Here is an 18568-nt window from a genome sequence, read left to right as displayed (position 1 = left end):
TTTATTAAATAAGAATTTTTTTTTATTAATTCTCAAATTATTTTCTTCACTGAATATGAATTTTTCATTAATTCTAAGATATTGCTTTTCCCTCAAATATAAAGTTTCATAAATCATGATTGCTACCTTAAGAAATCAAATCGACCCCCCCCCCACGCCCCTCTTGCAATATTGGCAGAAATATTTGAATTCAGAATCAAAGAAAAGTTGGTAAAGAATTGTTGTCCGTTAGTTTTTGATGCTTTTCCCCCGCAACTTCCCTCCGATTTTTGAATTCAAATATCTCTGAGAAATTTGCATTTAAAAACGTGGAAATGATTTTTTGTTGTCATCTCGGGAGAGACAGGGCAACTACTATCTAACCGGGTTTTTGATGACAGGTTGTCCGTATAAAAAGTTATTTTTTTTATTTTAGTAACTATACATATCCCCTTGCAAAATGAATGACGCATCTGAAATTCCTAACTTCGCGCATTTATGTTTCGCAAGAATGACTTTAATATCCGTCACCTTTTTCTTTCTATCCCATTTTTGAAACCGTCAGCCGATTGTGGGATTGTCGGTTATTTTTCTGGTTTTTATGAATTTTTAAAGTTTTTACGGACTCTTTGCCCACCCTGTAGGTAATAAAATAGGTATAGTCTCATGAAGTATTTACAATTACATATATGGTCGATTCTATGAGTACCAGAATGAAGAGAACGATTTACGTATGTTACTGCCAAAGCCCGAAGTGCGACGAATTCACGACTGGTCCGGTCACTTCACGAATTCACCAAGAGTTTTGGCCAAAGTCTGAATTGCAGAAATGATTCGGACTTCCGCCGGCCATTTCGTGAAGTGGACAGATATCCCTAGCCAAAGCTCGATGTGCTGATGTAAGATGGCCCGGTAGGAGCCAAATCCTATTTTTTTAATCGCCAATATGTGATATATGTCAAATTTATAGTAGCGGTATTGGATTAGCCCCATAAGACGAGAGCAAAAAAAAGTGAAATTTGAGAGAAAAACTATAAAAAAATAATTATATAGTTTCTACCAAATTTTGGCGGGGGAAAAATGATTACCCTTGTGACTGCAGTTTGATGGGTTGCCATAACTAACGTGGATAATTATCACGAAAAAATACGCCAACTTGACGATTATCCCGAAACATGTCTTTTGTTGCCGGACTTTGGCCAGGCATGATGTCTTTTGTTGTCGGACTTTGGCCAGGCATGATGTCTTTTGTTGTCGGACTTTGGCCAGGCATGATGTTTTTTGTTGTCGGACTTTGGCCAGGCATGATGTCTTTTGTTGTCGGACTTTGGCCAGGCATGATGTCTTTTGTTGTCGGACTTTGGCCAGGCATGATGTCTTTTGTTGTTGGACTTTGGCCGGCCATTTCGCGATACGCCAACTTGACGATGATCCCGAGCGAGCGAAATGGCCGACAATATGTAAAAAAATTGGCCAATTCGTTAAGCGACCGGCAATATGTAAAAAAATTGGCCAATTCGTTAAGCGACCGGCAATATGTAAAAAAATTGGCCAATTCGCGAAGCGGCCGACCCCGTCGGGAGTTGGCCAACTTCGTGCTTTGGCAGTAGCATATACACACGTCAAAGTCCCGAAACATTGGGTCCAGAAATCGAAAGAAAATTTTTAGGCTTTTTAAGTCTAAAAGTGCAGTGCCAGTGCTATTTCAATTGGAAATTTTACCGTAGATGTACCTAGCTAGCATGAGGACAAATCAAAGTTCAAGAAACTTAGTAAAGAATAACTTGGAAAAAATGATGGACGGCAAAAAAGAAAAAAAAAATGCATTTAGTTGTATGGTTCAAAGGGTAAAATCAACCAGAAATCTCAACGTTAGTGAAACACAAACTGGTTCCGGTAACCTAATGAAAAATGGATCTCTTTACACCAGTTCCGTGTGTGTGTGATACGAAATTACTGTTAACATATACCGCCACACGTGCTTATCGGGCATTTTCGTTCCGTTTAAAAAAAATGAATTATTTATCACGTGATGCCTCGTTACAACCATTAACGGCCATCAAAAACATAAAAAAAACCACATAATATCCACATTTCTCTTAAGAAGTGATCTTTCTCGTCTTTTATTTCGAATTACGGTTAACAGAAACATCCGATAATACTCTTTCTTAGTTTATTGTTCAAGTTTATGTCAGTTCCTCACTTATCCGCATTGTCATATAATCACAATTATATTAAAATAATATAATAATAAATTCTCTAAAGAACTTTGAACCCACTTTTTTTAATTAGAAAGCGAAAGTTTTGCTGAAAGGGTGTGAGTGAGAACCTTTTTGTTATCACTGTATTCAGGCAATATCAGGGTCTATATTATCAAACAACACCCAAATCTGTTTTATTTATATAATCCAAAAATCACGTGACTTATGTATAACACATAAATACGTACGTATGAGGGAGGACAGTTGTGTTATTATCCAGAAATGAATCTCCAGGAACTTTTTTGTGCGTATGTGTGATACACCTTGTATGTGTCAATGCCACCTTGCGGGTGGAGTTTCGAAAAACAAGGATGAATATTCATCAAGTGCAAGGTCGCAGTTCAAGTCAACGATCTACACATGCTGCAATACATGAACTTATATATATATATATAAAAGTGGAGAAAAAAAATGTATCATTTGGCGCAACTCCTAAGGCGTGTGTTGATGAGAGAGAGAGTTGTGTGTATTTTTTACAAAAAAAGACCACCTACTACAGGAACCGGCAGAAATTCTTTTCAGGTGATTCGTCTCTGTGTATGTTAATCGCTTCCGCGGGTATTTAAAAAGTTACCGCGTGATGCGTATTTTTAGTAAAGGATTCGATGAACTCGACGAATGAGGAGGTAAGCAGTGAAAATTCATCTTTTTTTTTCATCACACTCGGTGGCTATTATTTTCATTAAGTAATATTTTTATGCATACATTAATGATTTTTATAAATAATTATATTTATAATCCTAATGATTTATTATAATCCTCGTTCTACACAATTTCCGGTTTTATCATCATCAACCGTTACCTTTTTCTCACATTTCACCAATGCAATCTCGGCTAAGCAATATTGAAAAAAATACATTAATCGCCTACATGGTGTCCGCTGCGATTTTCTTCGACCACATTTTTTTGGCGATAGGTCCCGTATTTTTCCACAAGGATCCCGATGTTGTAGTTTTATCGAGGAAATATGATCAGCTTATGTCAGGGGTTCTCAATGTCCTCTCCGCGGAGTCCTTAAAGCTCCTTGTGCACTTCCAAGGAACACCGCGGCCGCTCCAGTGCAATGCAATAAATCAGTAAATTTGATAAATAAATAAGAAAAAGATTCTTATATGGGGCTCCGCTATAGAAATTATAGATTAAAAAGTTCTCCGTGAGTGAAAAAAGGTTTGAAACCGCTGGCCTATATTGTGTCGCGTGTATTGATAATTTTCTACCGAAACACCGTGGGCCGGATGGAACCCCTGGGAAGGGTCGCATTTGACCCGGAGGAGGGGGATAGGATGGCTGTGAAACGCTGGCCTTTATATACAGTAGACTTCAGATTATTCGACACCTACGGGACCAGGTTTATGTTGGATTATTCAAATGATTGGATAACTGGAAGGGCAAATTATCATTGGAATTTTTCAAGTTTATGCATAATAAACCAGTGGTTCTTAACCAGGGGTCCGCAGGCTCTTTGAGGGAGGAGTTCTTGGAAAAGTTTTAGGGATCCTGAGATTGAATGAGAAAACAATTAAGTTATTGAGAGAGAGATGTTATCTCTTCAATCAACAACCAGGGCCGTCTTAAGAACATCATGGGCCCCAGGCCAAGTGATTTTTCTGTGACCCTACCTGGGAAAATTCTCAAAAAATTCAACTACTTTTCGTTTCTCGGAGGCCCCTCTTCTCCTAAAGGCCCCCCGGGCCGTATTAACGCTGAGATGAACTTCGGGAAAAAAAGTTTGTTCCTCTGGATTGTAAGAGGACCAGGGGGTTGTATTTCTTGTTAGAGACAACAAAACTTTTTTTCCAAAGTTCATCTCGGCATTAATATCTACATCCTCTTTCTTTTGATGTGCTGTAATTACATTATTATTTTTACATTATCATGTGATGAATATTATTCTGTAAAGGGAGGTCCGTGGTCTTCATCATTATTGGCAGGGAGGTCGCTTGCTTTGATCTTCTTGGCGCAAAGGATTTCCAATATATCGACATGGGTTCCATATCAAAAAATAAACCCACTAAAAATGTTTCGTTAATTAAATTAGAAAAAAATCAATTTTCTATCTACATTCAAGTTGTGAAATGTTTATCATTCAATAAGAAATATTTAATTATTAATTAAATTAATTAATTATAAATATTGTTTATTATTTTAATTATTAAAATTAGTTTAATTATTGATATAATTTTTTTTATAATTATTATTTCAAGTTTTTGTTTCGGATTTCAATTAAAAACATGCTTCAAACTATAGTTACGGGTTTTATCTTTCATTTTAAATTTTGATTATGATTTGATTATAAAATGCACTTGATTTTTCATTTTAATTTTAGGAAATCCAAATAACTTCAGATTTAATAAAATAATTCTAAATAAAAAATATAATAATAATTTGTGAGTAACCAAAGTTGTAACATATCACGTTGGCCCCATATTTTTTTGTACAGAAAACAGTAGCTCAATCCTCATGTTGTATATTCAAGCAAAAATATTCAATTATCGAAAATGCATTTAAATACTGTGTCCGGAAAATTCACCGAAATCAGTTCGACACGAATGAGTGAATGAATGATCGGGCGAGCAAGTGAACGAGGGAGTGAATGAATGAGCGAAACCGGCCTGTCACTAAGAGATAGTTCGCGCTCGCTCACTCACTCACCACGTCACTTAGGCAATCACTAGGTTCCTCATTATATCGCTTGCTCACCAGGTCACTCACAATGCCGTTCACTATGGCACTCAATCCCTCTCTCGCCGGTCACTCACTTGATCTCTAAGTCTCTCATTTACTCCCAAGGTCACTCACTTACTCACTAGGTCGCTCACTTTTCATGCACTCGCTACGTCACTTATTCTATCATCAACTCACACCAAGTCACTTACTCTGTTACTCCCTGACAAGGTCACCCACTCTGTTTTGTTTGTGACCGAGTGAGTCATGGTGAGAGCCAGTCTACCACTGTCTCACTCACAATGACACTCACTCTACTATCTCTAGGTCGCTCATTCTGCAGCACGCTCAGGCCCGTAGCCAGAAATTTCGCTCGGCGGGGGGGGGGGGGGAACCAAAGTGATAGAACAGTAGATTTGGCCATCTATTCCCCCTTTTTTGGTCATTCGCTACGGCCTTGCGCACGCTCACTCACTAGGTCACTCACTGCCGTTCGCTCACTAACTAATTTGCTTACTCACCAACACTAACCACTCAGTCAGTCATTCACTAACAACTGTTCATTTACTGACTCATTCACTCGGTCATTCCTCGCTCACTTACTGGCTCACCGAACTGTTGTCGGTGAATTTTCCGTCGACGAATTGTTGCAAATATTGATGAATACTCATACATAATTTTAATTACTCAGTTAATTTAAAGTAATGTAGTTTTTCATTCATAATTTTTTCAATGAAGAACAGAAAATTTTACTGAATGTACGAGTATTTAATGGAATTAATTAGCAATGAAGTCTTCATCCAGGATACAAAATGTCGTCAAGCCTTCTCTATCATCCATTATCAATAATAATCTTTTTAACCTAATTCCAGAGCGCAGGAATGTGTATGATCTATGATCTCCATCTCTTTACTTGTTTACTTCTTCCAAAATATCGGAGGATCATTAACACTTCATTACAGGTAAAAACAACAACACGCTCCATAAAAGTCGAAAAGAAAAATGACTGGTTCGTGTTCATCTTCTCGTCAATGGTTCACAGTTTTAGCCTTGATATCAGTGAGGATACTGTGCGTTTCGAGTCACGCCCGCTTGATGGAGCCACCGTCAAGGTCTAGCATGTGGAGGTACGGGTTCCCGACAGCTATTAATTACGATGATGATGGACTCTATTGCGGTGGAATCAGTGTGAGTTTTGGATTAATTTTGTTAAAGATATAAAATCAACTTTTTATTCTTAGAAATAAATTTGTAATAATTTCTATTATATAAGTTAGGGATACGTAATGTTTGCATTTACAAAATACAAAGTGATTATAATTAAAGTGTAATCTGAGTAGCTTTCTTCAAAAACTGCTCATCCGAATGCAAGCAAATTTTTAGGATACCTGAATGAGACCATGGGAGAGAGATTTATGAAATTAAAAAAAAGTTCAATTTTTGACCACCAGGTGAAAAAGTGGTGCTTTTTTATTACATTGTACACTTTTCCATGCACCATTTAGCTTATACACCAAGTTTCAATATAATGTCAGAACGGGTGCTATATAGGTCTGAGTAGTTTCAATATAGGTCTACTGACACTGCTCAGACCAATGTAGCGCCTGTCGGTATACTGGCACTACTCCGACTTATGTAGCGCCCGTTCTGGAGGACGTATGCCATTGAAACTTGGTATACACGCTATATGGTCCATGGGAAGAAAGAAAATTAAAAATGTCACTTTTCACCTGGTGGTCAAAAATTTAACTATTTTTTCTATTGCATAAATCTCTCCCATGGTCTCATTAAGATATCCTGAAAATTTGGCTGTATTCGGATAAGCAGTTTTTGCGAAAGAAAAATTATTATAATTATAAATTATATTGCACGATGTAGGTACAATAAATGCAAAATTTGCAAATTTTGACGAATAAAAATGCGGAAATTTGATTTTTATTACTTTTCTTCGAAATCTCGATAATTTAAACTTTTCAAAGCCAAAGTTTGTCGCAATTTTGCTTAGTATACTATCCCCGTTCGTACTAAGTTATTATGCGCGTATAAGTTAATATTCCCTTGCATAAACTAGATCACCGTACGAGATTATTCAGCAAAATATGTGCCTGGCTCAACTAAACTTTTCAGTTTCGAAAATGAAGTTCCAATTCCTATAGTAAGATTTCAGTTGACTTTCGTTTCAGTTCGAGTTCAGTAAGAAAATTAATCGACAATTTGTCGATTAATTTTGACAATTAATCGACAATCAAATTATCTCTATTTGCGTAAGTTTTAATTCGCGCAATTTCAATGCTATTTGAAGGCGAAGAACTCTCTTAATGCTCAACCCACGTGGCCCGCTGATGTAATGTGGCCCTCAGTGTTTTCTCATGTTGCTAGCCACTTCAAACCTATATTTGTGAAAATCAACTAAGCGCCACATTTACAGATCACTTAAGTGACCCGCGGCACAGTTTTACAGCACTCAAGCGGCCCACACAGTGTAGTTCTACATCACTCAAATTACCCGCGGCGCACTCCCAGATTACTTAAGGGATCCGCGGCACATCTACGGATCATTTGAGTGACATGCGGCACAGTTCCAGATCACTTGAATGATCCGCGGAACATTTACAGATCGCTAAAGTGGCTCTAATACAAATACCAATACAAAGCCACAACAGGCAAAATGCCCAACGAGGTGGCTGATAAATAGAAGCCCATAACAAATAAGGATATCATATATTTCTAAAATAACAGCAAACCCAATTAAAAATGCAATTACAAACAATATACCGTATATACATAATGAAATATTATACAATTCCCACAAAGAATACCTATGGTTGTCTTATTCTAGGTATGCATTGTGCTTCTCGATTTACCCCAACATGTTTATCGTATTTATTTTTAAATGTGCCAATTGTATTAGAATTTACTACCCACGGGGGTAAGTCTATTCCATTTATTAACAACCCTATTAGAGAAAAATTTCCTGCATCACCACAACTTAGAATTGTCCCTTACCAATCGATACTGGTGTCCCCTTGTCAAAGCAGTGGATTAACGGCATAGTAATAATTCGTGGTCCATCCTATTCATCGTGTTGAAAATTTTGAACATTTCGATCGTATCCACCCCTCGAACGCAGACACTTGCTTTCTTCCAATGTAAACATCTTCAAAAAATTAAGTCTCTCTTCATGACTCAAGCCCCCCATGCGTCATCATGAGCATGCGTGGCTCTTCTCTGCACCCCCCTCTGCAGTCTTCTATAAAGGACTAATCAATAGGGGAAAATGAATCAGGTGCCCACAAACTAGGGAAAGGTAAGAAAGGAACCCATTAAGAATATTTCATGTTTTTATAATGGGTGGTTGATGATGGAAGCATCATCCAAACCCCCCCCCCTCCGTCATCAAAAATACGCAAATCAGAAAGCCCTCCCCCTCCCTATCTGCTGAGAGAGAGAATGACCCCTTTGTATATTTCCACTAACTGAATTTATGTCAAATATATTTCAGAATTTTTAGTATATATACTTGTATATACAATATTTCATTGTAAGTTAAATTCTAAAAGAGCTGGAAGAAACATAAGTATGATTGAAATGTTAAATTTATCTCGTATTATACAGGGTGTTTCAAAAAGAATCATTCGATTCGAAATGCGTATATTACGAAAAATATTGAACACACATAGATACTTAAGATTAATTTTATATTACATGGCTAATCATAAAGTTTTTTTACAAACCAAATTACAGGTGCTCAATATGGCCACCTTGGGATGTACGGCATATGTCTATACGGTAGTCAATTCGTACCCAACTTTTGTGAGCATGTTTGCATCCACTGCGAATGGATTTCACGTGCGAAACTGTCGGATGCGCTCCACATTTTCCTCTGGCATGCGGGGACGGCCAGGGGATTTCTCTTTTGCACAGACAACCCGTGTCTCGGAATTTTTTATACCATCGCCTAATGTTCTGAGCGATAGAAAGTTCAACACCAGGGTATTGTCGACGATAAGCACGACGAACAGTCTTTACGGACTTACACTTCGCGAAGCTTAGATCACAAAACGATTTCTGTTGTGCAGTTGCCATCTTGACAAGCACTGAAGTGGCGGCCGAAGGAAGAGCGTTAGCGCTACTTGCCGGCAATTGCGTGAAACTCGAGATTTCCCTCTTTATATTTATACATTATTTAATCAAAACGGATTAAAAACTGAATAGTTATGATTTTTTTAAATCGGATGATTCTTTTTGAAACACCCTGTATTTCTTTGCCTACAAAAACTGAATAAGAATACATATCTTCGTTATGATATGACTATTACGTAATACATTCATTTTTACTCATTTTTTTTTTCTGATACTTGAATTTCAGAGGCAGTGGAAGATGAATGGAGGTAAATGCGGATTGTGTGGAGATGCCTGGAACGAACCGAAACCTCGTCCGAACGAAGCCGGTGGAATCTACGGAAAGGGAATAATATCTAGAGTCTATAAGCCTGGGCAGGTCTGAATATTATCTACATCTGAACAGAATAATACAATATATAATCTTTCAACATATATCTTAACTAAATTTGATACAATTTCCCTTCTCGTAGAGGTTACTCATATAACAAACCTACAACCTTCATGAGATCCAGTTGGATTAAAATTTTAATAACCGTTTCAAAGCCAAAATAGTAGTTTCCTCTGCAGATTTCAATGGGATGACAACTCGTGTTGATCAGAATTGAGCTTGAATTAAGTTTTAGTTTATTGACCAGTGTCTCTTCTTATCGTTGTCCAATAGCTAATTATTCAACAGTTTGTCTTAGATCATAGTTACAAAGAAACATTTGACCCATCGCCCCTTCTTCAGAATTTTTTTTTTCTCACATCGCCCACCAACGCAATCTAACCCATAGGATCCTATGTTATACTCGTAGCTTCTACCGCCCCCCCCCCAGAACTTTCCATCGCCCACGTTGGGAATCACTGTCTTAGAAGAACTTTCTAGTTACAAAATATGTCTTAAATATTGTTCAATATCGTTGTAGAAGCAGTTTAAGTAAAAAAGAAAAAATGTTAGAAGCTAACAAAATATAAATTTTTATACCCGGTCTTATGAGTCACATCTAGTAAGAAAATCTTCACGAACTGATATGTTGAAAATAAAATTTATAATCTCACAACCAAAGCTGGGCAAGTAAGATCAAATTGAAATTGGAGCATCTTTGTTTTGATGAGGGTCAATGTGATAGAGGGGCAGGGGGGGGGGGTGTTCAAAAATCACCATGTAACTGATTCGAGAGTGAAAATACAGTACGCCATAAAATAAAATGTATACATTTTTCTTCGGTCCCCCTGCCCCTCTGACTTCCAATTGGAAAGTTATCACTCTTTCTGAAGAAAAAACAAATTCCATGTCTCCACTGAGATATTTGAATTCAAAACTCTAGAGATAAAAAGAGGAAAGAAAAGCACATGCACATAAACTAACGACAACACTTCTTTCTCTCATTTATGCTGTTCTTTCCCAACTTCTCTTCGATTTTTTAAATTTAAATCTCTCAGTGAATATTGCACTTACGGACGTATTCACCGACAGTTTAAACAACAATCGCTTTTTAAAGGATTAGAGATCGACACGGATTGGTTAAAATCCTGAATTTAACCAATCCGTTTCGATCTCACCTTTTTTTCACTTACGATTGTTGTTCAAACAATGTCGGCGAATACGGTCGATTAGAAACATGGGATATTTTTTGTTGGCCTCAGGACAGAGACAATGCAACACCAGCTGTAATTACATGGTAGAATATTATATACTCGTAGTATTAGTAGTTTTGTATTTGTTATTAATATGCTTCATAGTAGACTAGAGTAGTCTACTATGGATACCAGCTATAGTATATCAAGTATAACCCCACCGTCACCTCAGTGTCGGTCGGCTGAAGTTGGTTTTCTGTGGTTCCCAACTTCGAGGCATGAATGCGAGCCGATATCACCTTTAAAAAGTTTCGCAATAGAGAGCAACAGGCCTACAACGGCACAAATATTCAATCATTTTCACTTCATTCGCAATTTGAAGTATAGATGCCAGCGCTAAAAATTCACACACAACACACAAATATATATACACTTACACTTCCGGCGCAACTCAATCCGTAGTAAATTGCCCATGGTGATAGACCGGAGTTCTACTCAGTTTGAAACAAACAACGAAATTATATCTACTATAGCTGGTGTTGGTCGTCGTTCTAATCGGAGAGGGCCAGTTTAAAAAATTTAATTTTTTTTTCATGACGTACCGTGTCTTTACTCTCGAAACTGGTACAGAGTGATTTTTGAATAAATTTTGAGCATTTTTAAAATTAGAACAATACCTCTACGATGAATGGTTTATGAGATAAAGGTCGAATTAGGACTAAAGGAGCCCATATTTGTTCCGGAAATCCTCTGAGGCAAAGCTGATCAGGCTGTTCTGTGGAGATTTTTGGACTCGGCCTGAATACTCCCTCCTCCACACACCTTCTGGAATACCTTTCAGTTCGCTAGTGAGTTATGTACGGGAGGAATTCCCAGCTCATGTTGGCTGAATCGCGGCCTCAACCAAACGGAACTGATGCAGCCCCACGCACACTCCGGTCGGCCAGCACAGTTTAATACTGCAGACTGAGCAGTTATTCAGAATCGTTTTTTTTTGATCAGGCCATTTTCTCATCAGGTCACCTGAACTGTCCACCAAATCTGCGCAGTTTCCGACCACACACGCTTTGGAAATACCGAAGGCTAGGACTGTAGAGGATTTCCGGAACGTGTGTGGGTCTCTTTACAGGACATCCTGTATATTCTCAACACGCAAATTATTATCCTAATATGATATTATGACTAATTTAATTTATTCATCCAAGAGCATTTCAAAAATTCCTCATCTGAGACATGGGTAAGAACGATTCATGTTGAGACGGAAATCAGGAGACGTTCTGCAACTGTTCCCGTTTTGAGGTGTTTAAAAACTAGGTGACACACAGATGGAGTACTCTGGCAGTAGCTTTCATCAGGCTTTAAAATGCATGGTCCTATCTCAAAGAAGTAACGGGCTTACGTCCCATTTTGCGACAAAGCTGGGGCCAAGTCCCAATTTGTTTAAAACTTCCTTCACGTTGTATCATTGAATGAAATCATGTTAATTATCACATGTGTGAATTTTTACACGGCTGGAATAATGCGTTTTAGAACGAGAAATTTTTCTAAAACTCACAAATTTCAAATTCGGCCCACCTTTGGGTCGCAAAGTTATGAATTTTTTTCCCATACATTTCACTGGATGAAGATTTCTTCACTAAATATGACTTTTAGGACCTTGAAATGCTTCTAGGATAATGACAACATTAGATTTTTCTGTTCTTTTTTGTGATTGGAAGTTCCTTTAAAGACTAGAGTTGAAGAACTAGCCAATGGACAAAGATAAGAGTGGACACTGTATAAAAAGCTGACGCAGGTTTTTTTCCTCATTCGATTAGGTGATAGAGACCGCCATACATATAACAGCCAACCACCAGGGTCATTTTGAGTTTCGCCTTTGTCCTAACAACAACCCTAAAAAGGAAGCCAGCCAAGAGTGCCTGGATAGGTACTTACTACGAGGCGCCGAGAATAACAAAACTAAACACCCAGCAGCCAAATATGGCAGAGGAAAAGCTAACATCAAGTTGAAATTGCCGCAGGGGCTGGACTGTACGCAATGCGTTCTTCAATGGACTTACATAGCAGGTATGGAGTTATTATGCCGTCTCGGATATTGGATATTTTGTCCAAGTACTACAAAAATACTCTTCATTAACCCCTCTACGGTCACGGGCGTAGTATTGCGTCCAAACGCCAGTGGAATAAATAACAAGTTCTCTGTATTTTCTTTCCTTTCTCCTTCACCATCGCGAAACTTTATAGTAACCCTATCAACTAAAAAGTTGCTTTTTCTTTTCCTCCTTTATTTCCATACTCCTGTTAATGACTTTTCCCCCACATATAATGATGAATCTTTAATATAATAATATATTTCTACTATATACATGTAAGAGCAAAAAAGAACACGTTTGGTGAGGGTGCAAAGAGACTAAATACTCTCTAACCTTCCTTGTCTATTATATGTTTTACTCTTATATATATACAGTAAAACTTCAATTAACCGTCACCGTCTGGACTAGGGGTGTGATGGATAACCGAATAGGGATAATAGAAATCTCTTGATACATATGTACAGTAACATGATTTTACTTCGGACTTGGGACGAAAATGAAGACAAAATAATTTAAAAGTGAATAATACATACTGTATACAATACATATAATCATACAATACATACTATACGTATTGTATTTAATTTTACACAAAACGATCAATATAAATTTAAATATAAGGTCAGCCGAGGCGGTGGCGACACTGAAAATAGCGTCCTTTATGTTATATCTCTTCAAAAATTCTTTGGTATCATCAGATGAAAGCAAGCCTTCGATAAAAGCTTTTCTCTAACGTCGCTTCATATTTTCAATTATGCCTTGGTCCGTAAGTAGGGTTGTATTCGCTGGGAGAAGGAGGCATGCTATTTTGCCGTCATCACTTTTGAGTTCACAAGAGAGTTGTGTCGGGGACATTCATTAGCAGCAGTGCTTCCTGCGGCAATTGCTTTTCGGCCGTATGAGCTGTAACTTGAAGTATGAAAACGATGTGCAAAAATTCCGAAAAAAAATTGTTTGGTCCACTTTTTTGGGCGTAATAGTTCACAGGCAATGCGTTCATATTTAAATTTTTGAAAGCACAAGCAGAGGTAATCTATGATTGCCGGTGGCATTTGCACAGACCATAGCAGTGATCCGATCTTTTAGGACCTTAAAACCTGAGGCTATTTTCCATATTTTTTTTTGACGATGACGGATAACAGAAACTGACGGTTAATAGAAGTTTTACTATATATATATTACGTGTGGTTAGGTTAGAACAAGGTTACCAGATTTATCGCCGATTCGTCAAATAGAGATACTCCAAATTTGTTGCCAAAAGCTTTTGTGAGAAGTAGTTAAGGTTCAGTGTAAGAATCTTCACTGAATTACACTTTTATCGAATTCCAGGTAATAATTGGGGCATATGCAAAGATGGCAGCAAAGGTCTCGGCTGCGGACAACAGGAGACATTCCGAGCATGTTCGGACATCGCCATCGGTCACGGAGATCCGAAAGTCAACACCAAGTACAAGAGGGTAAAGATTCCCGCCCATAATGATATCGACAGGAAGCCATTCTGGAAATACACCAAGTACGAGTACGTCATCCCGGAGTATCCACGAAGATCTTCGTCGCGTGTGTCCTTCTCACTCCTTGCTGCTCCCGCTGCTTTGGTGCTCAACACCAACGACAGTGATTCCAATCAGATCAAATTTGGTACGAGACTTACTTCGATCGTTTCTTCGTTGAAAAATCCCGGATAAAAATCCCTAACATCATAATCATATATTCAATGGAAGTGTATCTTTATATATCGAGCGCACACATATTTACGAAGCGTCACCATAAGCCATCATTTACATGTACAAAGGACTTGAATATTAGGTGCTGGTAACCTACAAGGATGCGGTTAGTGTAGGGGTGCACAACCTTTTCAGTTCGCGCGAGCCAGATATGTGGAATTTCTGTCGCTCTCGGGCTAGAAACTTGAGTGGCCACATGACCCGTATTTTAAGGGACATGTCTAATTTTGGTCGTTCCAACTTTTTTTTATAAGATGTCCGGTTTTTTCCGTTTTCTCCCCATATTTTCAACAAGGCTCAGCTGAGAATTTTTGAAATCAAGAATTGAGATTATTTTCATGTCTTATAAATTATATTAAGATAATTATGATAATTAGTTATAGTCAAAAAAATATATTCTTCTAACATATTTGTCAACATCATTTGCAGCGATGCGATTGGCGATTTTTCGGCAATTTTAGCGGTAGGTGGCATCTTTACTTAGTTTGAGATTTTTTTTTTTTTGACTGTAACTGGCAACTTGACTTGTATTTGACAATTTTTTCGTCTGTAAATTACAATTTTACATGCATTTGACAAATTTTTTGAGTGCAACTAGGAACTTTGCTTGCCTTTGACAATTTTTTGGTAATATTCCGTACTTTCATGAAAGAAATATGGTCAGCCTAGGTATTTAGCATTTATCGTGTTGTGTGTATTGATACAGTGCTTTTTCTAACGGAACAACTTTCGGGGCCCAGAGGTTATGCACCCCTCCCTGCTTTAGAGCTTTAAACGAGCGACTATAGCGTGGTAAAGATTTTTGTATTGAGATTATTGGATAGAGATTCGTTAGTGTCATGGAATATTCTCGAAAAGAATTATCATGACTTGTTACCTTTGTTGTTTAATTAAAACAATGTTTTTTCATATTTTTGAATGTTTGGTCATTCGTTTGCATGATGGCAACACTGTGATGTACTTTGGTTTAATTCATCATTAATTGTGCTCGGATATAACGCTACAAAAGCATTAGAAAAGGAAAATGCCAACAGGGAACCAAATCCATTCTCTTGGTGAAGATTCAACGCTTTTCTTCTTGGGCAATCCGTAAATGTTTTGTGACTTACTGTTCAAGTGGTTCCTAATCTTTTGAGCTTCAAGTATCCCCCCCCCCCTGTAAAAGCGCAGGCTGCTTGCAAATCAGCTAGAAATGTGTTCAATGCCCCCTCGATATCCACAGGAGGTGCTTACTTATTCCCTTAGAAATGAGTAGTTGTCGATACCGAGAAATTCAAAGGATGGTTGAACTCCATGAAATGCACACGAAGCTCGCATACTCCACTCAGAAATGCTGGCTGCAAGGCTTGCTGACCACTATGTATACGTGGAATACTGGCTTAACCATAAAAATACGTGGGACCCGTGCATGTCCTTGGAAATGCGTACAAATACAAATACAACGCCACAACAGGCAAAATGCCCAACGAGGTGGCTGAGAAAAAGATGCTCATAAAAATATGGATGTCATATATTTCAAGAATACAGCAACCCAATTGAAAATGCAATTAATAAAAATTATAGACAATATATACACGTGATAAAATATTATACAATGCCCATAAAGAATACTTATGGTTGTCTTATTCTAAGAATGGATAGCTTCTCGATTTACCCCAACATGTTTATCATACTTCTTTTTAAACGTGTCAATTGTGTTACAATTTACTACCTCCGGGGGTAGGCTATTCCATTTATTAACAACCCTATTAGAGAAAAATTTCCTGCAACACCATAACCTTGCATTGTCCCCCACCAATCGATACTGGCGTCCTCTTGTAAAAGCAGTCGATTGGCGGTGTACTAAAAGTTCATGGTCCATCCTATCCATCCCATTGAAAATTTTGAACACTTCGATCATATCTCCTCGACACCTGCGTTCATCCAATGCAACCGTATTCAAAAAATGAAGTCTCTCTTCATAACTCAAGCCTCGTGTGCCAATAAGGACATGCGTAGCTCTTCTCTGCACCCCTTCAACCAAGTCTATGTCCCTCTGTAGGTATGTTCTCCAAAACCTTACAGCATACTCCAGTCCAGGATGAACTAAGCCTCGAAAAAGCGGAAGAATGACTTTAGGAGAACGCGAAGAGACTTTTTTGAAAATTAGACCAAGCATTCTATTCGATTTTTTGACCACCGCTGAACAATGTTCAGAAAACCTAAGCCGCTCGTCAATGAGAATTCCCAAATCGGTGACCCTAGTTGCATCCGGGATAGTAACACCATTCAACTCGTAAGAGAACCGTGGGTTGTTCGAACCAAAATGAGCGATCATGCACTTATCAACGCTAAACGTCATGCTCCATTCATTTGCCCATGCTGCAATCCTGTTTAGACTGGTCTGGAGCGACTCCCTATCGCTTTGATTCCCGATTACCCCCATTAACTTCACATCATCTGCGAATTTGCTAGTAATCCCATCGATACCCTGATCGAGTTTATCCATAAAAAGGGAAAAAAGTATGGACCATATTTGAATGGGTGTTCGCGTGCTCTTTCATATACTGTGCCATTTTGCATGTTTCGTCTGTTTTCATTACGTTTTTTTCCTCTGCCATTGTCGATCTCTTAAATGACCCTCCATGTACTCCATGGGGGTACGAATACCGCAGGTTGAAACCACTGTTCTAGAGTAATAGAGATTACGCAACTCTATATATGCACCAACTCCATAAACATTCCTCTGAAAAACCTGAAACTAATAGGTGCATATTGGAAAATGTGTCCCCTCACTAATGTATGTATTGTTTACATTATATGAAGTATAATTGTTATGTCATTCTATCTTTCAAATCGGAATTTAAAGGACCGATGCTTGAATTTTCTGTTTTGTAAGTACAGTCAACGCTCGTTATTACGACCCCCCCCCCCGTTATAGTGACCATTCCACTACAACGACCAGTAGGATAAGTCCCAAATGTTTACGTATAGCGAATAACTCATGTTTTTCTTTTCTATATAATGCCCATTTTCGACGGGACGATGAAGGTCGTTATAACGAGCGATGGCTGTACTATGTCATTGGTCTGCCTGTTCTTTGTGGGCGGATTTATCTGAAATGCAGACGTAAAAAAGGTTAAGGCAAAAAGGTCTTAGAAATGCAGTACTTATTGAAGAAGGGTCACATTGATCTAGTGGATGAATGAGATGCGACTGTATGTATACAAAACATAATAAAAGTAGACACCGCTTATTAGAATCATGGAAATTGTTATCACTCGGGTACTTTTATCACTTTTGCAAAATACGCAAAGGACCAATGTGGGGGAAAAATTGTTTATAGTTATGTATCGGGTTTTTTTTCTTTTGTGTATATTGAAGTTAAGGATGAACGAGGCTATTTTTTTTTCAATATAAGCTATCGTTATTATATAAGAGGTCAGACGGATCCCTCTTATTAACAAAAATTTGCTTATTCAATTCACAGTGGGGACCGTAAAAACAGCTATGATCCATGTACGTGTGGCGCTTCTCTTTTGAAATCAATTTATTTTTGTGAAGTCCTTTCCTTCAGTTTACGGTCAGTTCCCTTCAACTGGCCACGTTCACAGTTCCTCGGACGGAATAGTTCACAAGGCAATCTAAGAAACGTACCTCCTTCTCCTAGCCAGACCATTGCTCGCCGCTCTGTCTCAGTGAAGAGATAATATAAGCCGTTAGCCAAACAATACCTGGGCTATGTATGTGTTGTGAACCTAGCAAGAATTTTTTTTGTGAGTAATGCTTGTTATACTGCTGCGATATATGTTTCGAACTGTGAGTGACGTGCAATGACTTAAATGTACCGTAGCAGGCCTATTGCTCTGTGTGGTGAGACTTTTTAACGGGGCTCGAAGTTAGGAACCACAATTAACCAACTTCAGGTCCTCGTGATTCAAATCCGTCACTATGACTACTAGACCACCACAGCGGCTAAGGAACGTACCGTGCATTATAAAAAGTATCGTAATTCATATATAATGTATAGATAATTCCAACTCCTCACAGAATTATTATAAAGATTTTACCTTTATAGAGGGAAATATCATGTTTTGGAACAATTGATCATCACCCCATCATCCAGTATGTGACAGTCATGTTCACCTTGGATGAAAAGTTGTCTCTATTTGTATATGTATGC

At 38.1% G+C, this 18568-nt stretch overlaps 1 protein-coding gene across 1 annotated transcript; it reads left to right on the top strand.

Moving 5' to 3' along the window:
- The first annotated feature begins 2730 nt into the window (after window positions 1-2730).
- On the top strand, window positions 2731-17650 carry LOC149088469 (uncharacterized). The gene is made up of 5 exons (XM_089247577.1): window positions 2731-2866; window positions 5867-6092; window positions 9274-9405; window positions 12407-12656; window positions 14012-17650. The coding sequence occupies exons 2-5, from the start codon at window positions 5907-5909 to the stop codon at window positions 14365-14367; spliced, it is 924 nt and encodes a 307-aa protein (XP_089103703.1). The 5' UTR covers window positions 2731-2866; window positions 5867-5906; the 3' UTR covers window positions 14368-17650.
- The last annotated feature ends 918 nt before the right edge of the window (window positions 17651-18568 follow it).

This window comes from Pholcus phalangioides, unplaced genomic scaffold, assembly GCF_987345545.1.
Source record: "Pholcus phalangioides strain wild (caught in Gottingen) unplaced genomic scaffold, Ppha-v1.0 ptg000003l_1, whole genome shotgun sequence".
Classification (NCBI taxonomy): domain Eukaryota; kingdom Metazoa; phylum Arthropoda; class Arachnida; order Araneae; family Pholcidae; genus Pholcus; species Pholcus phalangioides.
Note: the sequence above shows the minus strand (reverse complement) of the source record. Positions and strands in the feature narration are given on the sequence as shown.

Excerpts from the sequence above, each read along its gene's own strand:
- LOC149088469 (XM_089247577.1), top strand. The coding sequence starts at position 5,907 with ATGACTGGTTCGTGTTCATCTTCTCGTCAATGGTTCACAGTTTTAGCC. Across the intron at positions 6,093-9,273 it reads TCTATTGCGGTGGAATCAGT|AGGCAGTGGAAGATGAATGG; the intron begins GTGAGTTTTGGA and ends CTTGAATTTCAG. Across the intron at positions 12,657-14,011 it reads TCAATGGACTTACATAGCAG|GTAATAATTGGGGCATATGC; the intron begins GTATGGAGTTAT and ends ATCGAATTCCAG.